The sequence below is a fragment of the Myotis myotis genome, unplaced genomic scaffold, assembly GCF_014108235.1.
Source record: "Myotis myotis isolate mMyoMyo1 unplaced genomic scaffold, mMyoMyo1.p scaffold_m19_p_1, whole genome shotgun sequence".
In the NCBI taxonomy this organism is placed as follows: domain Eukaryota; kingdom Metazoa; phylum Chordata; class Mammalia; order Chiroptera; family Vespertilionidae; genus Myotis; species Myotis myotis.
The window spans coordinates 23,965,441-23,982,404 of NW_023416313.1; the positions used below are offsets into that span (position 1 = coordinate 23,965,441).

Below are 16,964 nucleotides of genomic sequence, written 5' to 3' on the forward strand. Positions count from 1 at the left end.
AAAGTAAAAGCTCCATGGCAGAACAGAACAGTGTATTCCTAGATACTACAAAAGGCCTAAATGTTTACTAAAATTCTATTTTGACAGTTCTATGAGTCTACAAGAGAACCTGAGGGAGGGGAGGTGCATCTGATCTGCATATTTACCTTTCAAAACTACCATTGCCCCCCTTCTCCGTCCTCTCCCAAGTTACACATTTTTTTCCTTCTGCACATGTTAATGAATCCCTTCTTCCAGCACTGTCAGAAATAATGACAGCCTTTATTACAGAGAATGCCAAACTTGTCAGAATGATGCTAAAATGAGAACCCTTAACTGTGTAAATCACTATTAATATCACATGAATTCATGTGACATTGCTGATGATGTAAGAATTCTCAAGAATCATGATTTTAATCCATGGGCACTTTCTATTGGTCCCATATGTTCAAGGACCCTTGAGTAGGGCACCAGCTAACTTACATTTTTTATTTTATTTTTTTCTTTATTGATTAAGGTATTACATATGTGTCCTTATTCCCCTCCATTGCTCGCCCCCCCCACACACACTCATGCTCTCACCCTCTTGGTGTCTGTGTCCATTGGTTATGCTTATATGCATGCATACAAGTCCTTTGGTTGATCTCTCCCCCTTAGCCCCACTCTCCCCTAGCTTCCCTCTGAGGTTTGACGGTCTGATGGATGCTTCTGTGTCTCTGGATCTGTTTTTGTTCATCAGTTTATGTTGTTCATTATATTCCACAAATGAGTGAGATCATGTGATATTTCTCTTTCTCTGACTGGCTTATTTCACTTAGCATAATGCTTTCTAGTTCTATCCATGCTGTTGGAAGTGGTAAGAATTCCTTCTTTTTTACCACAGCGTAGTATTCCGTTGTGTAGATGTACCACAGTTTTCTAATCCATTCATCTACTGATGGGCACTTAGGCTGTTTTGAAATCTTAGCTATGGTAAACTATGCTGCTATGAACATAGGGGTGCATATATCCTTTCTGATTGGTGTTTTTAGTTTCTTGGGATATATTCCTAGAAGTGGGGTCACTGGGTCAAATGGGAATTCCATTTTTAGTTTTTTGAGGAAACTCCATACTGTTCTCCACAGTGGCTGCACCAGTCTGCATTCCCACCAGCAGTGCATGAGGGTTCTGTTTTCTCCGCATCCTCTCCAGCCTTGTCGTTTGTTGATTTGTTGATGATAGCCATTCTGACAGGTGTGAGATAGTACCGCATTGTTGTTTTGATTTGCATCTTTCGGATGACTAGTGATTTTGAGCATGTTTTCATATGTCTCTTGGCTTTCTGAATGTCCTCTTTTGAAAGGTGTCTATTTAGGTCCATTGTCCTTTTTTTTTTTTTTTTTTTTTTACAGAGAGGAAGGGAGAGAGACAGAGAGCTAGAAACATTGATGAGAGAGAAACGTCGATCAGCTGCCTCCTGCACACCCCCCACTGGGGATGTGCCTGCAACCAAGGTACATGCCCTTGACCGGAATCGAACCTGGGACCCTTCAGTCCGCAGGCTGACTCTCCATCCACAGAGCCATACCGGCTAGGGCTATTGTCCACTTTTTTGATTGGGTTGTTTATCTTCCTTTTGTAAAGTTGTATGAGTTCTCTGTAAATGTTGGAGATTAAACCCTTATCAGTGATAACATTGGCAAATATGTTCTCCCATGCAGTGGACTTTCTTGTTTTGTTGATAGTTTCTTTCGCTGTACAGAAGCTTTTTATTTTTATGTAGTTCCATTTGTTTATTTTCTCTTTAGTTTCCATTGCCCTAGGAGCTGTATCGGTGAAGATATTGCTTTGGCATATGTCTGAGATTTTGCTGCCTGTGGATTCCTCTAGTATTTTTTATGGTTTCCCATCTTACATTTAAGTCCTTTATCCATTTAGAGTTTATTTTTGTGTATGGTGTAAATTGGTGGTCTAGTTTCATTTTATTGCATGTGTCTGACCAAATTTCACAGCACCATTTATTGAAGAGACTGTCTTAACTACATTGTATGTTCTTGCCTCCTTTGTCAAATATTAATTGAGCATAGTGGTTTGGGTCAATTTCTGGGTTCTCTATTCCATTCCATTGGTCTATAAGTCTGTTCTTGTGCCAGTACGAGGCAATTTTGAGAACATTGCCTTTTAATACATCTTGTTATCTGGTATTGAGATCCCTCCTACTTTGTTCTACTTTCTCAAAATTACTGCAGCTATTCGGGGTCTTTTTTTATTCCAGATGAATTTTTGGAGAGTTCGTTCTAGGTCTGTGAAATATGCTGTTGGTATATTAATGGGGAGTGCATTGAATCTATAGATTGCTTTGGGTAGTGTGGACATTTTAATGATGTTGATTCTACCAATCCATGAACACAGTATGTTTTTCCATCTGTTTATGTCTTCCTCTATCTCTCTTTTCAGTGTGCTGTAGTTTTCTGAGTACAGATCTTTTACCTCCTTAGTTAAGTTTATTCCTAGGTATCTTAATTGATTACTTAAATTTTTAATATAACATTTCCTCCCTTTTATTTCATTCATTTATTTATTTTTCTTTTCAAAAATGAATATATAGAAAAGAAACTAAAGAAAGTAAGATTCATGCTTGAAGTTTGTTCACAATCCTTTACAGTCTATGAATATGGCCCAGGGGTTAATGAATTTCTGTCTGATAATTAGGCAAACACTATAAGTTTAGGTTCTTTCCACTTGAGTATAGGCGGTAAATTAAACACCAGTCAATCATTTAACATTTACTTTTAAATTATACAGCATCACAGCGTTTATAGACATTCTTATCCTTGCAGTGCTGCAATATGTCAGCGGGTGGAGGATAGCCCATCTTCAGAACCATGGAATTTGAGGGTTTTGATTTCTTTAAGGATATGTAGGGTTTGTGATGACATGTGAAGAAACTAATTGAGGAACTATACCCTATAGTATTTTTCATATTTGTTGTTTTTCTCTGTTAGTGGTAGAACCGATCAATGTTTGAAAATGAATCCCTCCCAGTCAAAAGGCAACCATGATTCCCTATTTTTACTTCCTTGTTTTGAGCACTAGATGTCACACTAAGTAAAGTTTTAGAAGTTATTCTTCAAAGTGGGGTGTGGTGTACAGTGTAAAGCCTAGTTATGAAAGACCATCTCTTTATGTTTCTAGTAGAAAGTAGTAAAGGTGTACTTTGACTAACAAAAGAATTCAGAAAAAAAGAACTATTCATCAGAATATATCATTGGAAGAACCTTAAATATGTGCAGTATAATTACAACTCAATAAGACTGTGTGTGTGTGTGTGTGTGTGTGTGTGTGTGTGTGTGTGTGTGTGTAGTTGGAGCCTATTGTCATATCTGTTAAACAGGCATCCCCCATTGAAATGCACATAAAAATGGTATTTCCTTCCAGAAACAAAGCAATGTTTCTAGAGATAGCCTATGCACACATATCCATGATCATTTGTTTTCTGAGGTGGTGAGAAGCTGTTCTTCTCTAGGAAGAGAATCAGACATTGTCCTAACCTGCAAAGGGTGGAAAAGGTGAAAGAGGAGATAATGACAGTGAGGTTTAATAACCCCCTACTGGTCTCAGGGAATGAGGTGGAATCATCTTTCTTACACAGCTTACGCAAAGAAGCTGTAACAGATGTGCCCCAGCCTTCTCAAACTCATTCATTCCTTGATTGCAGATCCCAGAAATCTAGGTGAGAAGCATAGATTCCTATCTGGGTGTGCACTCTTTCCTTTCTAACAATATGTATTTTTAAAAGATGGCAAGGAATATGGACTCCGTATGTAAATAGGTTAGATGGCTATGTTCTGTAACTTCAATGTGCTACTGAAACGCCAATAAGTTCCCATTGAAATGCTTGGGATTCATTGGAAGCTGGAGAGAATTAATTCAAGGCTTGGTTTTGACAGTTACAGTGCATCTTCCCCCCCTACCCCCCAACGTAACTCAGTAATGAATTTGAACTGCATTTAATGATCTGCACATGAATATAGACACATATTTCTGCATGTAATTAGTGTTACAAACATTGTAGATAATATTTCAGGGTTTTCTAGATCATGTATAATGATAGGTGATTCCCACTGGGTATAATTAGTCCTCTGTCTGTTTGGTAAGTATCAGTGTCCTAATTATGTTCAGATCGCTCTGATGAAGTTACAACAAACACAATACTACTATTCGGGTTTGGGATTCAGCCTTGTCCTTCTCTTAGTCAGTAGGTGGATAATGGATCATTGTAATAGTGCCTTCTAAGACCAGGTGGTTCTTTTTGGCTCTAAGTCCTGGCACGAGTTGGGATCTTCCCTCCCCAGCCCCAACCCCCGCCCCTGTATATTACTACTGCTGCTGCCTTGGGTTTTAACAACCTGAGGTTGCCCTCATCCCCAGTGAAATCCATTTCTCCCAGAGTGCTCGGGGGAGGTGAGTGCTGTGAGGATGGCAGCTCATGCTGTTTCTCCTTCAAGAACTAAACAGCCACTTAAGAGTGTCAGGAGATTGTTGTTGTTGTTGTTGGATTTGGGACTCTGAGAAAAGCTATAGCTCATCAGGGGGGCCTCTAATGAGAAGCAGATAAAGCTGCAGACTACAGTGTAGAAAGGAATACAGGGTGTCCAAAAAATGTATACATGTTATAAAGGCAGCATTTATTAAAATATATTTCACTTTCAACATGTAATAGAATCTACAGCTATCAGCTGTTAAAGTCTGTATACATTTTTGGGGGACACCCTATATTTATCAAACCAAGGGAGAGAGAGAGAGAGAGAGAGAGAGAGAGAGAGAGAGAGAGAGAGAGAGAGAGAGAGAGAGAGAATGTGTTGGGGGTGGGGTGGGGCATGAGAAGGTCAGCTCTGTATTTACCAAATAGTTACTGAATACCCACTGTGCTGGGTCCAGGAGAGAGAGGTTCTATCCCTGCTCAGATGGAGTGAAGCCAGTGCCCTTTATCCTGGCTGACTATTCTTCTAGCTCATGTTTAGACTTACTGTCAAGACAACTGTCAGAGCGGTCGGGTGCCCTTCCTGGTTTTCCCACTGACTTGCCTTTTGATTTTGACACATGGGCTCCAACCCTGCTCTCTCCATTCTAAAGGAATGACCAACACGTGGAAAGAGCATGTTAAAGCTCAACCGATTTCCATTCACCAAATAGCAGTGGAGCACCTGCCATGGGCTGGGCCTGCAAGGAATCAAATAATGAATCAAATACTATTCACAGGTCATATCTTTGGTGTGGGATGCCAGGTTGCTAGTTAGACAGTGTGTGAAGCCACGTGGAATAATAAAGCATCTGGGAGCGCTTCACATCTGTCTCTCTTATCTGCTCCTCACAATAACCCAACAAAGAAACTGAGTCACTGAGAGATGAGGAAACTTCTCCAAGGTCACCCCCAGGCAGTGAAGCTGAGCTGGAACTGGGACCCACATCTGAGTGATTGCAAAGCCTAAGCTGTCCTCCACCACCCCTGCTTACCACCACTCTGGGAGACGTGCTATAGAATTGGAGGATTTCTCTTGTAGCCATGAACCATATCTTTATTTCCCGGTAGGTCACGGATTGACGGCGGTCAAGGAAAAAGCAGGGGCCCTACGGATTCATAGTGTAAGTTCTGGCTCTTCCGAAGGGGCCCAGCCTGACACCGAAAATGGCGTCCCTCCAGGTGAGTGAGGTATTAATCTGGGGGCTTTTCAAACTTGGGCTGTATTACACTCAATGCACAAATAAGAAGATTTCAGATCAGTGAAATGAACTGTGAAACAATCTTTTCTCTCTTTAGCCGCAGAGGCGGCCCCAGATCAGAGCCCTGAGGAAGGCCCACCCACTTCTCCGTCGTCGGGGTCCCGGGGCATGCTGTCAGCCATCACCAATGTGGTTCAAAACACAGTGAGTCCTTCGCTGCTTCCTCTGTTTTCCCTGGAGTCTCCCGGCGCCTTCCTTTGATATCTCTATTTACCAGTGACCTAGATACATCAGAGCAAAGATGGCCTTGCTCACAACTTTGGATGACGGTTTTGTTATGCTTTCTCCTACAGAGTAGGCATAAACCTTGGAACCAAAATAATAAGGGCAAAACGAAATGCATTTTCTGTTTAAAAGAAAGGAGCTGTTTAAAAGGCACATTTCTCAGTCTGATGTGACGGTCCTCCAGCTGCTGCAAGGACAGCGTCTGGCTGCAGGGAGAGAGGGCTCGTTCTCAGAGCTGGGACAGCTGTTTTCCCTCAACGCTCTGTGCCTCTTAACCTTCCATTTGAAATACATAAAGCCACTTAAATAAAAACAAATTCTGGTAAAGAGTCAGGAACAACATCCCCAAGATGTTCCTAAAGCGCTTCCAGATAACTAAGACCCACATTCTTCCCCCATTCCCACCTCCCAATTTCCACTCTCCCTTCCTCCAATAACTCAAAGTCTGTCCCCCCACTCACACCCCTGGCTGGGGGGAGGGGGCCGCCTACCTCTTAAAGAAACTTGTTATTGGCAACAAAACAGATGACTAATGAAAAAGGCGGGAGGTACCCCAACTGAGGTCACACTGTTCAGAAGGCCGTGCAACTTCAAACCTATGAATTGTTTGTCACTGGAATTTTCCCTTTAATATTTTTGAGCTGCCGTTGAACGCAGGTAACTGAAACCTTGCGAAGTGAAACCACAGGTTGGGAGGCCACCATGTTCTCTTTTCCCAAGCTCCGGACGCCCCCACCAGGGCTGCCCTTATTCAGAGTCTCTACGGCCTCCCTCCTCTCGTCTTATTCTCTACTTCAGTAACCCCCCATAGAATGTTAGCAGGAAATACATCAAATATACAGAAGTATGAGCGGCCGATACCCCAGTCCTCCCGAAGTATGTGTATTTGAGGATTTGGTTTATAGTGTGATTATTGATTTGCACCCAAAACAAGTCTAAATGTCCAGGATGGAAATGATGGATAAAGCATATTAACTCAGTGAAATAGAATATTGTTATTGAAGTGATAATTATGAAGATTGGGAAATGCATGTAGGAAATCTATACTAATAAAAGGGTAATATGTTAATTAGACCAGGAGACCTTCTGGACGTCTTTCTGGACAAAGCCATGGTGGCGGTTAGGGGCTATCAGGCCAGGAGGGAGGGCAATTGGGGGTGATCAGGCTGGCAGGGGGGGGCAGTTGGGGGGCGATCAGGCTGGCAGTGTGGGCAGTTGGGGGCGACCAGGCTGGCGGGGGGGGCAGTTGGGGGTGACCAGGCTGGCAGGGCGGGCAGTTGAGGGCAATCAGGCCGGCAAGGGGGGGCAGTTGGGGGTGAGAAGGCCAGCATGCAGGGTGGTTAGGGGTGATCAGGCAGGCAGGCAGGTGAGTGGTTAGGAGCCAGCAGTCCCGGATTGCTAGAGGGATGTCCCCCAAAGGGTCCCAGATTGGAGAGGGCGCAGGCTGGGCTGAGGGACACCACCCCCATGCACGAATTTTGTGCACCGGGCCACTGGTAATGTAATAATAAAATAAAATGTATATAAATTTAGGTAAGGTGGGAAAACACAGGTATATGCATATTGTAATTTCAGTTGTGCAGTCAGAGGGTATGTGCAGAAGTTGCACAGACTTTAAGCAGTTCTGTTTATATGAACAGTTTATGTGAAAAAGATGATTGTTTTCATCTTTTTTTTTAAGGAAAACAGTGACTGGCAAAGGGATTCACAATAGGATAACTGTATAACAGAACATTGTCTAAAGCCAGTAGTATATGGAAATCAGCCTATCTTAGTTCATGAATATACTAATCGTAGGCAGTTATTACTCCTTTCTGAAAGTGTGGAGGAGCCATCTGAAACAGCCTAAGGCTTCTACACTTCAGGGCCCTCGATTAAAGAATTCCCTAAACTGCCAAGAGCATTTGACATTTCAATAGATTGCTCCACATAACTCAGTTACTTGGCTTAAAATTTTTTCAAAGTAGCAATCGGGCCACCTATTAATTTTATGTCCTGAATACGTATCTATTCATACACTCAGAGCTGGTCAAAGTAATCCCAAATATGTTGTTTTTTTCCTAACCGTCCTTTTAAAATAACATTGCATGTCCTACAAATTATATGACATATGCTCTTCCAAGGGAAAGCAAATCAGATTAAGTGGATAATAAATCTCCTGATGAAAAAAATTATGATGTCATATTGATATTATTTGAAGACAGGGTCCTCTGGGAGCTGCCGACTGCTGCGAAGCAGCAAAATGTAAAAATCGAATCTCATGCAACCTCCCCTCCCACCTCCCCCCCCCCATCTGTAGGGTAAAAGCGTCTTAACTGGTGGGCTTGATGCTTTGGAGTTCATCGGCAAGAAAACCATGAATGTCCTCGCAGAAAGTGACCCAGGCTTTAAGCGGACCAAGACACTCATGGAAAGAACCGTTTCGTTATCCCAGGTGGGATTATGGTTTTTTGCAAGTTTTTCTTTCAGTCAATAAAACAAGAGGTAGTAGAGGCCTGGAACTGTGGAGCCATGAAGGTGGTCATGAGTGCTGACCCTGGGTGCAGTGCAAAGGCCTATCCAGATTTCCTGAAGGGCTGAATGTGGGGTGTGAGATAGAGGGAGGAGGCAAGGATGGCTCTGAGGTGTTGGCCTGAGCAGTTGGAAGGATGATGCTGCCATTACCTGAGGGAAGTCTGCTAGGGTTTCCCTAACCCACAGTCAATGACTGGAAATCGGAAGTGTTCACCCATGCACCACCTGCATGCCTCACAGTTCTCTCCCAGGGGAACTCTCTGGGAAATATTCATTGGACCTCACGCCAGAATCACTCCTTGCTTTTTAAACCCATCACCTTTCCAGAGGGAAAATAGAACCAGCATCCTGGGTAAAGCCAGGTCTTCTTTAGGCAACTTGAATTCCCACTCTCCATTTTTTTGGAGTGAATTCAAATCATTCCAGGATGATGCTTCCCCTTTACCTTCCATCTCAGCCCTTTCCTCTCTATTCCCAAGTACAAAGTCAGAGATGGAAATTGGTGTAGAGAAAAGGAAGCGATTTCAATGTCAACTGGTTATTTTGTTTGACCACCACCAACCCAGTGAGGTCAGTGGGGAGTAGTGTGTGTGTCACCTGCCACCTTGATTGGCTCCGACTCCTGGTGACTGAGTCATGTCCACAGTGTCCTGTCCTGCTCAGCTCCTGTAGACTCAGGCCTGTGGCTTCTTGCATGAAGTCAGTCCTTCTCCTGTTCGGCCTTCCTCTTTTCCTGCTGCCTTCTATTTTCCCAGCATGATTGTCTTTTCCAAACCCCCACCTTGTCATGAAATGCCCAAAGGACCGCTTCAGTATTGACGTTTTTCCCTCCAGGGAGGTTCAGGCTCAATTTGCTCTGGGACCCGCTTGTTCATCTTCCTGAGAGCCCATCCGCAGAGCTCTCCTCCAACACCGTATTTCAAAGGAGAGATTTTTTTTCTATCAGCCTTCTTCACTGGGTTTTATTGTGTTAAAAATTGCCAGTGGTTTGATGGGGTTGTTTTGAAAACATTAAAATTCAGAGCTTGTACTTATTAGTTAGAGATAAACAGGAGGGAGAGTCTGTCTGTAGCCCTGTGGGTTTTCAGCCAATAACATCCAGACCCAAACGGAGGAAGTGGCTGATTGTTTTATTGAAACACAATAAAAACAAAATCTATTTGCCTGTGATCTTCCCTTGGTGACCTTATGGTGGCCAGTGTCTTTATGGTGCTCTTTACAGATAGTAAAGATCCCTATAAACTTAATGCCCCAGTAAATTTGATGAGGAATCGAATAAGTGAAGTATAAAATCAAAGAAAGAAAGTGCAGGAAACTGGTAGTGACTGGTGGACTTGTGTTCCTTTCATTGTCCTTTTATTTAAATCAACAGAAAACATAACTTGAGAAAAATTATCAATGAGGAGAGGAACTCAGTTCACAGTCATACTTCTCATGAACTGCCAAGCAAACATTCTTATTTACATTCAGGATCTAGTAAGGAATATATTATGAATTTATATTTTATTCATTTTGTGTGTTTTAATAACCACACATACACAAATTTTTAAATGATGTGACTCAGATAAAATCAGGTCAGTTAGTTTCTGCTTTGAAGTCTGCCTAAGTGCAGCCAGCGCAGTTAATCCTGTCACAATAGATTAAACTTTTCTAGTGCACATACATTTGCTCATTATAAAAAAAATTTGACTTTGTAGAGAATTTAATGACACACAGAAAACACTTCAGTGGAAACCACTGTTGAGCTTCTGTTATGCTTCTTTCCAGTCCTATACTGGGGCATAGAATTTTTGCTTTGATTTGTTGTGTACATAATGAACATGTAAAATTCAAAGTGGACCACTGTGTAAAAATTGTCAGTAGGATCCATCAAAACCATCATCTTTTTTTAGAAATTCCAAAGTGACTAAAACCTACTCTTACAAATACAGAGTCTGCTCTCATCGCCCCCTACGTCTTATGCAGGAAACGGGGCTTCCGGGCACACAGTGAGTATACGAATATTGTGGCACACAGTGAGTATACGAATATTGCCTATTTCTGCAGATGTTAAGGGAGGCCAAGGAGAAGGAGAAGCAGAGACTGGCGCAGCAGGTCACGGCCGAGAGGACTGCGCACTACGGGATGCTGTTTGATGAGTACCAAGGTTTGTCACACCTGGAAGCTCTGGAAATTCTATCCAATGAAAGTGAAAGCAAGGTATGTCAGCAGAGACTGTTTTCAATGACATATTCATCAACGTGTTTTCTTAAATAGGAAAGAAACTGGAAAATCTGCCACTAAAACACCTCCTTATTATTGTGCTGAGGTCACAAATACTGTACAGCCTCGGACCGCCCCATGCTCCATGTTATTCCCGCTCCGTCCTCTGCCAAGCTATTACTCCTCCGCATCCCCAGGAGGCCAGCACAGCGAGAGTCATCACTAGCCAGACCTAATGGTGCAAAAGGCTGCTCAGAAGCTTGGCTGTCAGGCTCCGGGCCCTGCACCTATCTTTGCTGACATAATACCCAGATCAAAGATGCCCTACGAAGCCCCGTCTTCATTCCCACCCAGTGAAAACAAAGCAGCTGATGTTGGTTCCAGGCTGTGGAGTTTTAATATATTTAGTTTTATGGCTCAGATGTTTAATCACCCATTTGTTAGATTGCCGGGGCTACAATGGGCAGGATTATCTTATTGGTGGTTACAGTTGTATTTGGGGGTGCTCCTGAGAAGCCACGCAGCAGCCTTGCATGTTTACATCCCCCCGCTGTGACCCCAAGGCTGTGATCCCAAGAAATAAAGCATCGCCCTAGCCAGTTTGGCTCAGTGGATAGAGTGCTCGTCAAGGGCATGTACCTTGGTTGCAAGTTTGACGCCCGGCCCTGGTTGAGGTGCATGCAAGAGGCGACCAATCGATGTGTTTCTCTCACATCCATGTTTCTCTCTCTCTCTGCCTCTACCACCCCCTTCCACTGTTTCTAAAAGTCAATGGAAAAATAGCCTAGGGTGAGGATTAACAAAAACAAAACAAAAATATGACGAGCAAAAATCAGCAAGGTGTGGTAATTTCTTTCTAAAGGATCTACATGGTGTGTATATGTGTGTCTTTAGTTAGCAAACACTTATACTGGCACTTATATAGTCACCATTCTAAGCACTTCATTTTATTTATTTTTTATTAAATTTATTGGGGTGACATTGGTTAATAGGATCATACAGGTTTCAAGTGTATATTTCTATGATACGAGATCTGTATATTGTACTGTGTGCCCATCAACCAAAATCAAATCATCTTCCATCAAAACTGTTAACTCATTTAACTGTATGTATGGCTCTGTTGTGTGAATGTCAGGGTGACCGTATTCACGGGTACTTTTCCAGTGGAGGCCATAGAGCAGTGCCCTTTGGACCTCCCATGAGGGGCTATGGGCTATGAGGAGCCGTGGGCCATTCACTGGGAGAGGCAGGTGCTCAGACAGGAAGCTGAACTTGGAGGTGAGCCTCCAAATGGAGAAGAGGCCTTATCATTTCATGTTTGGACTCTGAGGAGATTGAGACATTCTTCCTACCTAGTCAGAGGAAGATGACATCTGCCACATAGCAGGCAACCAAGGACCAAACAAGATGGAAACACACACATCCCCACTCCTCACCCACAAGATTATTGAGTTACAAGTTACTATCTGTGTTTATTTCCTTTTCAGTTACCCAGGAGCCATCAGTGACAGTGTTCTGGTTAAACTATTAACAGACAATTTTTTTTAAAAAGGCAAAATCATGAGATATAAAATGAACATGAATTAAATCATTTATTTATCTCATTAATTAAATGAAGGAACCAAACAACTATTATAATTGAGGCAAAAGGAAAAGCCAAAGAAGCACAAATTTATATGGAGTAAAATAGTTTTGAAATGAATGTGCAAATGGACACAAACCTGGTTTTTGCAGAGGAGTTTGTTCCTCCACTGGGCAAAATTCACTCACATATCTGTAGTCAAGAATTATTTTTGTGCTTCAAACAGCTCTCTACAATTTAGAGAGTTATAAAATGACTCCCATAGAGCAGAATCTGATGATCTGGGAAGGGGTGCTTTAGAGAATGAAGCACAGTTTCCCCTACAAAGCTGTTTGGGGTCAGATATTACGTGATCAGATATGACTCTGTAGCTGTATGGTTTGGGATCTGTCTTACCTCAGACTCCTTATCTCTGAAATGGGAATGGGAATGAAAACCTACTTCATAGGGTTATTAAAATAATTGAGCTAATCCAAGTGAAGTTAGCCACAGCATGCCTTATACATAATAAGCACTCAGTAAATGCAGCTGCCGTTTTATTGTATACATATATGTGTATAGGTATATATAATGTTGATGACATTTTCTTTTTATATGAATTCTTATGTTACGTATTTGTTGTTAAAACTAAAAACATTACCAGGGAGCATGACCCCTTGGAGCTGTCATGGTGGTAGCTGGAGAGATTTCACTCTGGCTGGTACCATCGCAGGTCTCAGCCGTGAAACAGCTGCAGGTCCCAGGTCCCTAGAAAAGCGCCCCGAAGGACTGCCGTTGCTAGGAGGGAGGTGAGGTCCCTGGAGGGAGGCATTGCTCTCTGTTTGCACACGGCTCCCTCAAACTCAGCTTTCCTTCCCCAACCTGGAGATTTTTGTAGTTTTCATAGTAAGAAATGTAGACCTTTTTTTTTCTTGGCTTAGTGATGTTACCTACTGGGTGCTGTAATAAACTCCTAAAATGTTATGGGTTGAACCCATTAGGCATTATCCTCCCTCTTGTAACATTCCCAGGTGGGGGTGCCTGATCAGCGGGCAGCTTTCCTGCATGTAAGGGATCCAGGAGCCAGACTCTGCCCATCTTGTGCCTCCACTAGACCTATCCTAATGCTCACAGGCCTCTGGCAAGAACACAGATGGAGACCTGCGCTGGGGCTGTCAGCTTGAACAAATAAAAATACAGGATGACTAGTTACATTTTAACTTTAGAAAAGCAATGAATACTTTTTTTTTAAGCATAAATATGTCCGGTGCAATATTTGGGACATAACATTTGTACTACAAAAATATTCATTGTTTATCCAGAATTCAAATTTAACTAACTCACCCATATTTTATCTGGCAACCCTACGCATACCAAATATTTAAGAGCAAAAGCACTTTTGGAAACAGACTGCTAAAGAAAATATATTCTGCCATCCTACCCTTGACAAATATACTTTCTAATGACCTGGAAGGCCAGATTCCCATTTAGACTTCTCAGACTCCTCCAGTTTCCACACCACCCTCCTGCCTGCTCTCCTCCCTTTATCTCCAGTTGTCTCCCACCACAGAGAGCCTCACATGCACATGTAATGATGACTTAGTTCCAGTTCCACCACCCCCTGCGAACAACCACCTCCTTGTCATCCCGTGGGCCCAGAAGTGCACTCTCCAGTAGCTGGTCCCACTGTAAGGAGCACCGCCTGGGGAAGAGGTCCCTACAGGCCCTGGAAGGGAACCTGGAGAGTCCCCTCGAGGAGGGCGGTCCAGCAGGGGGAGTACGGGCTCTGGGCAGCCTATCCTTTTGCCCTGCGGACTCCCCTGTGTCCAATCCTAAAGTATTGGCTTTTACCATCATCTAGTGTCTTCTCAATCCCACCAGCATAAGGAAAGAGAGTGTAGAGGGGACACTCGCATTTTTTAAAAGCCTTGACCCAGAACTGATTTCTGTCTCCTCTGCTAACATTCCATTGGCTAAACTGAGACAAGGCATAAGGAAATATAAAGACTATCTACCAGATTGGTTCTAGGATGGCAGTGGGCATGGCAATGTGGTATAATCTATAAATCTTCAGGAAAAACCAATAATTGTATTGCCATTATACTCAATATTCAACAAAAATAGTAAACAAGAATCTTCAAAATGGTGCCCCACGCCCCCTTTTGGGGAAAAGATTTGTAAGGCAGACTGTCTGCCCTCGTGAGTTCCGACAGCACTTAAGAACAGTGCCAGGCATGCAGTCAACATTCCACAGATATTTATTGAGGCGTGCATAATTAATTATTTGTTATTGGGTTGACATAAAGATTCAATGCCCATTGCCTTGCATAAGGGAGTGAACTAGAAGGAAGCAAAAGAGATGCGGTAGTAGACAGATGCAGACAAATGAGTCCTTTGCTTAAAAGAACCCTTCCCAGGGGTGCCCCACGCAGCAAACCCCACTGCGATCACTGCAGGAGGATGGCTCCCCTCCAGAGGCCACGGGAAAACCAAATGTTCCGTATGTGTGCGTGCATTTTCACTAAGGGTTGTACTCTCACACACCTACTCAGTTACCTTTATTTTTACTCGTAGACAACTGCTGTTTAGAAAATATATCTGAGGCATCAGAATTTGACGTGGGCACATCCAGGACCCTGAGACCTAAACATGAGTGTGTGCGCTGCAGGAAAGAGTCTGAGGCGGTCAGGGTGAAAAGGGGGGGCGGCAGCCGCCTGCAGCCTGCATTTGCTTTCACCTGCTGCACTCGGCTAATGGGTTTTGTGCTGATGACTTCCCGCCGGGCTTCTGCCCAAAGCTTCGGCGCTGGCTGCATTAGCAACATTTAGGAAATTGGTGCTCTGGCATCCCGATGCCCTCTCTAACTCCCTCACTTACCCTGATGTGTGAATCTACTGCCATCATGAATATTTAAACATATTCTAAAGGGCATGGTGGTTCCTCTGCTGGCTCTCCCTCCAGAGCAAGGGTTGGCCCCGCAGAATGAAAAATTAAAAGCCTTATACTGTGCGGTCGTACTTCAGAGGGCGAGAACCATGCCCTTTGGCCAGCTGGGGAATGGAAATCAATGTTCAGACTCACAGAGGATGCCTGGCCATCTGTGCAAATAATGTTTAAGTGTTTACAAAGGATCCTTTCCAAGAGGGGAGCTGAAGACATTGGGCAGGGAGAGCAGCAGTTCAGGGAGGACACCAGACCTCACACACCCTCTCGTCTCCCCCGAGGGATGGGCAGCTCCCTCCCTGGTGCCCCCACTGACACTCCACTGGCACTGGCATGGTGTTATAGGCTATCGTGGGCTCCCTCTCCTAGACTATAAGATCTCTGAAAAGAAAATTGTGTTTTGTGCATTTTTTGCAACTCCAGTATAATAACCCAAGTATATGTGTATCTGTATCTGTGTATATATAATATTTATTACATGTGTATATGTATATGTATACAAAATGTCTTGATCATCACTGTAAATACTTTTAACTTTCAAGTCAACCTTATAAGGTAGATGCTTTTAGTCCCCATTTGAAAGATACCCACCATTTGCAGCTGAGGCATAGAAAGGTTAAATTGCCCAACGTCACATAATTACCAAGTGAGGAGCTGATATTGGAATCTAGGGTTGACACCAAAGTGTGTTTATAAGTGCTGTCACCCAGGAGCCTTCGCCACCATTCATTCAACACCTGCTGTGGGCGCCTGTGCAATGCCCTTCATGTTCGTCTCCTCGTTTACCGCACATCAATCGCAGTAGAAGTGTGGGTCTCACTTTAAAATTAAAAAAAACTGAAGCCAAGGGAGCTTAAGTCATGGGCCCAAAGTTGCACAGTTAATAGGCAGTTCATTCAACCCCACATTACCTCCCACGCCAGGACTCACCCGTTCCCGGGAGAACTGGGGACACGTGTACGTAAATGCTATTAAGGAGAAGAAAGGATGACAGTTATGCTGACCTATTTCTTTTTTCAGGTTCAGTCATTTTTAGCATCATTTGATGGAGAGAAGCTGGAACTCTTAAAAAATGACCTAATTTCCATTAAAGACATCTTTGCAGCCAAGGAGTTAGAGAATGAAGAGAATCAGGAAGAACAAGGTAACGGAATAACGAGTTAATAGCAGGACGGGCGGTTGGTATAATCCTTTTGACACTGCTATTAATAAGCACATCCCTCTGGGCAGGGTAGAATTATTTAATCCAGGGCTCCTCCGTCCCACTTCCAAAACACTCCAAGGAGCTGGTCCCATCGATCTATAGTCCTCTCTTTTTTGCTGGGCGGGAACTCCTGACTGGGGCATCTTTATTTCTCCAGCACAGTCGCTGGCACATCACAGGCACTCAATGAATGGGTGTGGTCAAGTGAACTAGGAGGGCAAAGCACTGAACAGGGCCCTGAGGGCGAGAGTGTATGCTCCGGTGGCTAATGTTCTATCTGCAGGTGGAAGCTGTTGAATGTGACTGGTATTGATGATGGGCAGGTATTTCAATGGATTTCTTTTCATAGTTTGCCTCTCCCTTTTAATGTATATGTGTAGACGTTAGGATGTATTTGTAAGTCGCCTACAGTCCAGCGAAAGGTACAGTTCATACAAAGGCCCACACTGGAGTGTTGTGTGTCAGGTTGTCAATCACTGAACTGAGCCAGGTGCGCTCTCCCGACACCGACATGACCCCAGGGACAGGAGGACCTATTTTGTGAGAAGCAAGGCTTCCTTGAGAGGGTAGAAA

General features: G+C 43.4%; 1 protein-coding gene across 3 annotated transcripts in view; it reads left to right on the forward strand.

The window, feature by feature from the left end:
• FAM114A1 (family with sequence similarity 114 member A1) overlaps positions 1–16,964 on the forward strand; it is a 58,956-nt gene that overhangs the window by 23,686 nt on the left and 18,306 nt on the right. For 2 of the 3 annotated variants that reach the window (XM_036331382.1, XM_036331392.1), the window contains exons 4-8: positions 5,552–5,662; positions 5,780–5,886; positions 8,267–8,401; positions 10,528–10,680; positions 16,208–16,331. In XM_036331382.1, the coding sequence (XP_036187275.1) occupies positions 5,552–5,662; positions 5,780–5,886; positions 8,267–8,401; positions 10,528–10,680; positions 16,208–16,331 (630 nt within the window). The remainder of the gene's footprint in view (positions 1–5,551; positions 5,663–5,779; positions 5,887–8,266; positions 8,402–10,527; positions 10,681–16,207; positions 16,332–16,964) is intronic. The other variant, XM_036331401.1, reaches the window with a different exon arrangement.